Genomic DNA, 10423 nt, shown 5'->3' with positions numbered 1-10423 from the left:
ATTCACGCCCTTACATTTACAATCTTTGCATATCAGCATTTTCGTTCTTTATAAAAAGTGTAGTTTATCTACATTACTGTTTATTCAAATACGTTTATTTGTTTTCAACTCTACTTGATGAAATTGACTTTTATATACATTTTGATATCTCGTATTTGTATGCTTTTAAATGAAATTTATTCGATTAATTTTTATATTTAAGTGACTTTTATGTTTAATAATTTTACTTCGTTAAACATTACTGTAATATCATATTGTAAAATTATTATTGTCTATGTTATATTTTTCACTAATTAACTATATTAGCCTTTTCATAAATATAAATACTGATATGTAAGTCTTACTTAATGCAGCATACGAACAAGCATTTATGAAAATCAATACACATCATCAAATCAATGCACATTAGAAAAATTAATATTAATATTTTTACGATTAAAGTATTAAACTTCGGTATATTTCATATGATTATTGGCTCATTAATGGCAACTTATACTTAAACTATTTTCTTCGTCAATTATATGAGAAAAAGAAAAAATGAAATGAAAAAAAATACCAAGCGACGTTCGATGGAGAAATACATACGCATATATATATATATATATATATATATATATATTTTTTTTTATAATTTAAGATTGAGCAACGAGCGATGCAATTATTACTAATATCGTTGCGATCCGATGGGATAACAATTACAATAATATTGAAAACTGAAAATTATTATTCATATTATATAAGCCAGATGTGTCTGATTATATGCAAAAATGTGTATGAAAGGGTAAAGCGAACTAATAATTTTGCCTACAAATGGTCGTTTCGCGTTTTGAAAATTATAAACGCGTTTCCATCCATTAGCATACTTATTCGAATAAACATAAAAGTCATGCAATGTCTGCTTAATTGACAAAATTTATTTTTATTCTTTAATAATTTGTTTAATTTAAACTTCTTGATGCTTTTCCTTTAAAAGGTCATAAATTAAATACAATATGATATGTATTATTTACTTTATTTAAAATACGAGACTGATATTACAAAATAAAGAATATAAGAGATAAATTTATAAACTACGGAATGAATTTCAGCGATGAAAGGGCAATATTACATTAGCTAGTAAATCTATAATTCAACCTTAAACCTCAACTTAATTTTTCATAATATGAATTATACTTAAGGATAATGTTTTCATATTATTTTTTCTTAACAATTATTAAATTTTATTACCTTTCCTTTTATTTTTCTTTTTTTTTTCGAAGAGCGTTTAACAATTTCTTTATAGCACAATTGATTAAAATACCTATAATTAAATTGGAATATAAAATAGCGATAAAATCGCTTGATTTATTTGATTATTTTAATTCTAAGCATAAATGTAATAAATATGAGCCTTCGGCTAAACATGTAACGAGATATTTCACAGATGCAATAGCGAATAATATGAAAAGTTTATTTGATAATATTTTTATGATATGTTGCAGTACTGCATCTATTAATAAAAATTTGTTAGTTGAATAATATTTATCTGGCAAAAAATACCAAATACATTTGGTACATTTATTATCATATAGTATTCGTAAAATCTATATGCGTTTTTATAGATCACGCTAATTTACACTGATAGTAAAAAAAAAAAAAAAAAAAAAAAAAAAAAAAAAAAAAAAAAAAAGAACTATAAAATAGAATGCATATATAAACTTTAAATTGGTAACTATATGAAAAAAAAATAATGATTTTCCTTAATTAATTATGATTTCACAACTTATTCACATTAGATCGATAAAAGTAAAATTAAAAATAAACGGTAATTTAATTATGTTACAATATGTTTAAATATAATAAATTCGAATAACTGTTCGATTTAAAGATATAATATTTTTTTAATACTAAATCAAAATACGTGTATAGAAATTTTTACGATAAACCAAACATTTTATGATAAAATAAGTGGAATAATATTTACATACATTAAAATCTGTGAAAAGTACAAGTCGGTGCTGTATGGCGTAAATATAAAGAATTTTTTTTTTTTTTTTTTTTTTTTATACTACAACACCCACTTACAAATTATACATACAGACTGTTCGTATCGTATTTAATACAAAAATATTTTGGAAATATAAAAATATTTCAACATATCACATATTACCAATATATTATGTAAATAATAAAAATGGCCTTAAAGTTGAAAATATTTAATTTTTGTAGTTTTTTCTTATTTAATATTAGTCAACCACTTTATTATGTGAATAGAAAGTATAAGTTAAGGATGAATAAGAATAAAAATAGAAAAATATTATAACTGTTATATTATTTGTTATATGCATTTGTCTTGATCGTCTTAGCCGCTTAAATATAATTAATTATAATAAATTGTATAAATTATTGGAAATAAAAATCTACGCTACAATAACTTCACAGTTTAATGATTTCTATAATAATTCTGAATAGTATTTTTTACATATTCAAATATTTTATTGTCAAAAATGGGAATTTCATTCCAAGTATCGTAACTACATGTGATTTAATATGACGAAATTAAAAAAATTTCATTAAAAACATGTTACTACAATAAAAGAGAAATTTTATTACCGTTTCTCGAAAACTCTATATTCTTATTAATTTTACTAATTAATAATAATAATAATAATAAATTTAACAATTAATTTGATTGATGCTTATTAATTATGAAATTAAAAATAAAATATAATAAAGTAAAGAATGAGAGAGAGCGAGAGGGGGGGGGGGTGTAATAGAAAACTTATACAACTTAAAAGCCATGAAACTGGTAGGTTGCGATAATGATGTCCGATAATCATCTATTTCACTCTATGCGACGTCTTCAAGTTTCTGCATCAGCCACTATATCTAACACAGTAGTTTCCAAAAATGAAGAAATTTTCTCTTGTGTCTTCTCTCTCCCTCTCTGGCCATAATTAAAAAAATTATTGCTCATAATTTTTTGCATAATTCAATTCATTGGAATAGTTCTACAGAGCATATGTATGAATAATAATATTGTGTTAGTTAATGTATGAATTCTCGATATGATTATTATGAATGACACTACTGGTTGTTTTCTAAAAATGTGAAAGTATTGCAGCAATACCAATATTACGAACGATTTTTAATTTAGATTACATTTTTTATCTTCGTGTTTCCTTGACTCTTATTCACTAATTTATTGAATTCATGATGATAAAAACCAAATATACATCAATAAGTGAATATGACATGTAATAGTTGTTTACAATTAATGAAATAGGATTTCGTAGAATTTTTTGATATTTTCAAAAAATAAATATAAAAAATGATTAATCAAAAACATCATATGATAGATAAAATACTATCAACAAAAAAAAAAAAAAAAAAAAAAAAAAAAAAAAAAAAAATACAAGTTAAATTAATGTATATAATTATCGGGATTTAGTTTTTTTTTTCCTTCTATTTACCAATTATTGAAACTTGATGTAATAAAAAGTAATTTAAATTTTATTAGTTAGCATTGATAGTGTGCTGGCAGAATCGCCAGAAGGAAATTATTTTAATATAATATTTTTTTAATAAATGCCGTTGTTAAATAATTGCATTATCTAATCGACAATAGACTTACTATATAAAAAGAGGCTAATACAGTTTAATTGGATTGACTTATCGTTTTGATAAATAATTCTTATTTCATATGGGTAAGCTTTTAAAAGAATCGGAAGCTCGAAAAACATAAAAAACAACGATAAGTAGAGTAAGGTACATTACTCTTCAAAATAATCGTACAGCGCCAATAAAGAAGATAAACGAGGTTTTGACTGTAACTAGATTATGAATAATAAAGTAAAAGTTTCGTCTCGTGATGATGTTACGAGGCATTCAATTTTTCCTGCAATATCACGAGTGACTTTATCTTCTCGAAGCAAAAGTCATTTGGTAAAGTAAAGTTGTATGCTTAACATTCAATGCATGTAATCGAATTTGTGGCTTCGTGTACGAGTGCGGGGTTTTTTTTTTTTTTTTTTTTTTTTTTTTTTGTATATATATATATATATATATATGTATATCAAATACAAATGTGAAATACTATAATGTCATACGTATTATAGAAGATAGACAAATATATAATAAATTTATTTAAAGTTATAAAGTATATGTCAATTTCATAATTTATGAATATTATTACCAACTAAACTAATAACATTACAATATATTTAATAGAAAAATTTAATAGAAAAACAACGTTGCGAACTATTTATTATTGAATTTTTTTTTTTTTTTTTTTTTTTTTTTTTTTGTAATAATACTTTTTTCTATGTACAATGTAGATTTTATTCAATCAGAGAATTTAAAATTTTCGCGTATAATTAATCTGGGCATTCAAAGAAAACAATACGCTTAACACGTTAGAAACATTTTTCTAAAACACAATGATGAATTATGATAATTGAATGACTTTTCTTTATCATTCGCTTATTTAAACTTTTTACAACATAAAAATAACTCCCCTAACTTGGAATAGGAATTATTTTGATAAAATTCAAGCAAGCTAAATTTTAGAATAGATGTATGGCATAAAATTGGCCAAATCACCGATAAATACGGCCCCATTTATCACGTACGTACAAACAACAAATGCGAATGGAGAAAAATATGAAATATAAAATAATCTTATGTATTATCGATAGATAGAATCGTTCTTAAAGTAAGGCTCGTAATTACATCAGCGCACAAATAATGAGCAATTGAAAAAGAAGAAAACAATGTACTGTTGAAATAGAGAATAAATCGCATATCACATACGCATAAGTGGCTGCTATACATATATCGAACTGTCATTCATCTAGGCGATTTTGCCACTCAAAGTTAACTCCTCTGACCTCGGCTCATTACAATTCTAATATAAGATATATAAATTCGGCCCTCCAGAATTCATTTTATAGTTGTATAAGTTGCGCCTTGTGTAATAAGAAACATTGCATTCAACTCGTGCAAATTATGCATTCACACGCGGCAATTAATGTCAATTTATCTTTATATGAATTAATGGCTTTGAAAGTGCTGGGCATAGAATCAATATTCTTAGATGAATTCTTGATACAGCCTCAACGAATATCGAAAAAGTGGAAAATAACGTTTCCAATTTCCATGTGAAATTGCAATGCTCAAGGAAGAAAATATTTCGCACTCGAATGGTAAAATAATTTATCGACAAATCTTAAATATTACAACAACAAAGAGAAAACAAAAAAATATATTGTCAAAAGACAGCATTACAATTAAAAGACAATGTAAATTGTATATTTATTACATTAACTGGAAAAGCAGTAGCAGTGAAAATTATAGGTATTTCAGTATTAAAAAAAAATAAGGTATTTCAAATTAAAAACCACTGTGCAATAATTAAGCGTCAATTGTAATATTAACATTTTATCCTTAAGATAAACAAACCATTGATTATCGTTTCGTTAATTTACTATATTTACATTTACACGCACTTCGTCCAACACGTTGCAAAAATGTTATAACAAACATTTATAATAAATTATATTACACTTGCAACAAGACTTTTTATATACATAATGAATTCCATTACGTGGATGTTGGTTCCTTGATGCTGTGTAATCGGGTTTTGCCAAATAAGGAATTGTAGAGGTCATCCTTAGCGCGATCCGTCCACGTATCCAATGTCGTCATGGGTGCCATTAGGTTAATCAACTTTTGGTGTACGCTATATCTTATTCTACGGCCTTTGGTTGCTTTCGTATCGACTTTCTTCTTTATTTTGCTCCTCATGTTTTGCAATTGAACCCACTGCTTACTCAGTTGTATCGGATCTGTTATATCGCTTGATTTAAATTCTATAAGATCCCTTAAGAGCTGATGGTAAAAATCATCATCGTCGAAGATTTCTGTATCGTACTCTTGAACACGATTGCCATCGTCATTGTCCAAAGATTCTGTGGCCTTGCCAATGATATCGTATTGAGAACGTTTTAATTGCGTTTTCTTTATTAATTTCTCTTTATTAGCCAATAGGAACTCGATTTGTTTGAGAGCAGGCTGATTCGCTCGTTTGTTTATGATGCCCGAAGCGATCCTTGTTTTGTCATTCCATTTCTGAATTGTGGCATTTCTATAATCCGTGTAAGCTTTAAAATTTTTATCTATAACACCTTCAAACTCGGATAATTTAATTTTCTTCCTGGCCGATTCCTTTGTTTTGTTGCTTCTCTTCTCTTCTTCAGCTACTTGCGAGTCCCCGTCACTTTCATTAACGCTATTCGTGTCATCTTCGGTGTCAGAAGGAATCTCCTCGTCCATCGTGTCATAGTCTGACCCACTTTCCTTCTCAACCGTCTTCTTTCTTTTCTTACTTTTTGTTAAAAGATCTTTTGTCTCGGAATAATTATTTACAAGATTAGTCTGCAATTGTATTAAGTTATTTAATAATTCACTAAGATTAGATTTTAATTCTGTACATTTGCTTTTAAATTCATCGTTCGATTCAAAAGTTTTATACGTATCGTACTGTGGCATTGCGTTGCTGTTAACCAAGAACTTTTGCAATTTAATTCTTATTTCTAAAAAATTTTCCCAAACTCTTAACTGCTCTTGAACACAGTTGGCTTTCTCTATTTCTGCACGAATATTTACAGCAGTCATAGTTTTAATGCCCCTTTTGGATCTACGATCCAATAGCAAAGAATTAGCTGCACGACTGTTACCAGTAACATCGTCCTCATCGTTATTAGCTTCCTTTTCCTCGCCTTCATCCGATAATTCTGTATTATCTTTTTCTTCGTTTAACTGACTTTCTGAAATATCTAACGACGAATAATTTTCCTCGTTATCAGACTCGTTATCGTACTCCTCGTTCTCTGACATGTTCACCGAATCTTCTTGCGACGAACCATCGTCGTTCTCATTATCCGACTCATTTTCTTTCGTGCTTCCTTCCATAGAATCGTCCACATCATCATCGTCGTTACTCTCATCCAAACTATCATCTTGATTAAAAATTTCTTTTTTCGAAACTTTTCTGCCTTGGTACCTATAATTTATATACGTAAATTGTTAAATGAAAATACATGGAAATGTATTGTGCGTGATAAAAGAAAAAGTCAATAGAAATAAATTGAAACAAAGTTAGAGATTAATGCTTCTCCTCACCTATCATCGGCCTCTTCCAAAAGATTAATATTACGAGTTCGAATGTTTGAACTATTAAATTCCCTTTTAAAATCACTCAATGCATCGATTTCCTCATCATAATCGACAACTTTTGCTTTTGTTACTTCGCACTCCTCATCCGATCCATACGATTTCGGCACACTAGTCAGCAAATCACTTATTTTATTTGCTAAAGTAGGTTCTTTCTTTTTCAACGACATTGTTGATCACAGCAAATTTATATCACTTTTTAATGTAAAGCATTTGAAATTTTCACGTACTTTAATGAGCATACAATCATAACCAAACGACAAACTTTTAACTTTTATACACACGTGTTTATATTTTCAGATGGCGCGCTATGCAGCCGATCTTTGCCATCCTTAGTGATTTTACCGACTGTACATTAGAGGATTAAGCATGCATTTGCGTGGGAGTTTGCGAGTTAATTTGTCCTCTTCCTCTTGTATAATTGCTGGCAGAGTTAGAATCAGAAATTTCGACCAATTAACATTATTTCTAGTTCATAATTCGAATTATTCTCAACATACTTTTGACAAACGATTGCTCATTTTAATTTGTGAATCTAATACTTTCGACATTTATGTAATAAACGTAATGCAACTTCAAGTCGATATGATAGTCATTCTGTATTATCGACTACAGATCGTACATTAACACAAGACCGATCATATTTAGAAAAAAGTATTTTACAAACTTTTCACGTGCATTAGGGAATCATACAAAGTACAAAAAACAAATTGAAAACTTCATGATAATTAGTATTTTCGTATTATTCATAATAGTATGGAGAGAATTTTAATTTGTCAATTTATATTGTCAATAGGCAGAAATAAGAGGACAGCAAAATTGAGCATAGAAATTTAAAAGTCTTTAAATAATATAAATAAGTCAAGTAGCTCGCAGGTAAACATAAACATAGATCCGTAATTTGTGAAAAAATTTTGCCCCCTGCTTTCTTCAACTTTTATTATTAGATATAATAATATTTTGAAAACGATAAGTTAAGAGGCTTGCAAAATTTCGTATTTTAATTAAAGCGCGTGAAATGTTATATTTTAAGCAGATCATGAGGGAGTTAATATAGAAAAATGTTATTCCAATAAGCAATTAAGGAGTTACAATTGACAATCAAATAGCACTGCTCTGCTATTTCATTTATTTTAATATTAATGTCGATAAATATATATGACACGATTCATAAGGAATGTATGTACGTTGATATTTAATTTTATTTATGTATAAATAAATTCGACGTTCATAAAATCATGTGAATATTTATTGTCGAAGGACATTATTTATAAATTGAATAGACAAAGGATATACAATACGCTTACTTCTTAACAGTTGAGAAATATATTTATCTTATTTAACAACGTGAAGAATAATCGAATAATCAGTCGAACGATTATTATGTTAAATTAAATAGCTCAAAAGTCAATAATGTTATATCGCTTTGTTCTAATTATTGCTTAAACAAAATAAACTAAAAAATAAAATGTAATATATAATAAACCATCGATACATAGCAATATTTTTAGCAACGAAATAAAAAAAGTAATACTTTTGCAAAATATTATCGAAAACATCACTGAACCACTGACTTTATGCATTTATGCTGTTATGATGATAGAAATGAAACTCGTATAATGGAAAATAAGAATTGACATCACACTGCACACTTTTAAAAAAGATACAGTATTTATTTAAATATACCATTACTGTATTTATTTATGGTTATATACAATGTGATCGCGTATTGTACAAGGTCTTTCGAAGAAGTTTCGGAACTTTCACCTCACATGTATGGAGACACGAGTTATATGGGGATAGCATAAATCCAATGTACAGCCATATTAATAATATTAGTTGGTGGACTTTTTAAGAATAATATGAAGTGTTTGAAAATATTGAAAAAGAATTTGTATTTGAAAAATATATAATTCTTATTTCTTTAGAGAAAACTTTCAAAAATTATGTTTTTATGATTGTATCATTTCAGTTGAAGTTGAGATGAATTTTTTGTAGAGAGAGAGAGAGAGAGAGAGAGAGAGAGAGAGAGAGAGAGAAAGTGATAATATATTAAAATCTATTATTCATAAATTATAAAATGTAAAAAAAAAAAATATTTCATTTAACTTGTCTGACGGAAAAAACAAAGATAAACTCAGCTTTCGTTTTTTTGCATAGATTATTTCTTTTGCATAGAGTATTTTTAAAATTAAAAAAAAAAAAAAAAAAAAAAAAAAAAACAATATACATTCGATTTAAAAGCTTATTAAAACTCATTAATCAAAACATTTTTATAGATCTTTTTAAAATCAAAGAATTATAACTCATATTTCGTGAAATTTAATTATTTTATTTAAATTTCATATAATGAAATAGGATTTTTTAACAAACAACTACTGAGCATACCATCAATGATAAATTATTCGAAAAAAAAAATTAATGTTCATTTTTATCGAACTTATATAATAATACGATATTTTTATTAATAAATAATTAAATCTTAAATCATGAAAAACGATCGTGATCGTTATGTAATTCTATTGAAATGTAAATTATTCATAGGAAACGAAATCTAAATGAGGAAAAAAGATGAGAGAAAATATTTTCACGATTTGTTGGATAAGAAAACTGTGAAGAAAAAAAATCTTTCATTCATTGAAGATGCCGAAGCTATTTTATCCTTCACGGTATTCTCGAATTTTAAATTAAAGACATAATAATAAAACGTAAGTAATATAAATAATGGATAAAGTTTTATAAAATAAACTCTGTTATTAATATTAAAATGTTGAAAACGCTGAAATTTAATAATATTATTATTCCTGTGCTCCTGGGTCAAATGAAGCTAATTAAGCTAATTGAAATGAGACTAAATTTAATAGTATTTCTACGATAGTAATAGCAAGCGATATTATTGAATCCTAAGGACGAAAAATTGATTGAATTCAGTTGGCCATGGATTGTAGTTAGCATACATACTAACAAAATATCCCATCTTTCACTTAGCATGTAGTTGGACTTATAAGTATAATCATAAAACTATTAGATGCTGCGAAGCACCAATCACGGCTGGTACCGAAACGCTACATTATACTTGCCTCCCCGTCATCCCCGTCAATCCCGTGTCAAGTTTCATTATGTAATGGCCTTACCTCGCCTCCCTCAACTCCGACGTAATATGCGAATGGTCCCACGTGATAGACAGACAAAGATAGGTCAATGGTGTAAG

At 27.2% G+C, this 10423-nt stretch overlaps 1 protein-coding gene across 1 annotated transcript; it reads right to left on the bottom strand.

The window, feature by feature from the left end:
• Window positions 1-5560: 5560 nt before the first annotated feature.
• On the bottom strand, window positions 5561-7491 carry Aatf (Apoptosis antagonizing transcription factor). The gene is made up of 2 exons (XM_011500321.1): window positions 7162-7491; window positions 5561-7042 (listed from the first exon to the last, which is right to left on the bottom strand). The coding sequence occupies exons 1-2, from the start codon at window positions 7380-7382 to the stop codon at window positions 5581-5583; spliced, it is 1683 nt and encodes a 560-aa protein (XP_011498623.1). The 5' UTR covers window positions 7383-7491; the 3' UTR covers window positions 5561-5580.
• Between the last annotated feature and the right edge of the window lie 2932 nt (window positions 7492-10423).

Source organism: Ceratosolen solmsi, unplaced genomic scaffold (genome assembly GCF_000503995.2).
Source record: "Ceratosolen solmsi marchali unplaced genomic scaffold, CerSol_1.0 scaffold56, whole genome shotgun sequence".
Taxonomy (NCBI): Eukaryota; Metazoa; Arthropoda; class Insecta; order Hymenoptera; family Agaonidae; genus Ceratosolen; species Ceratosolen solmsi.
Note: the sequence above shows the minus strand (reverse complement) of the source record. Positions and strands in the feature narration are given on the sequence as shown.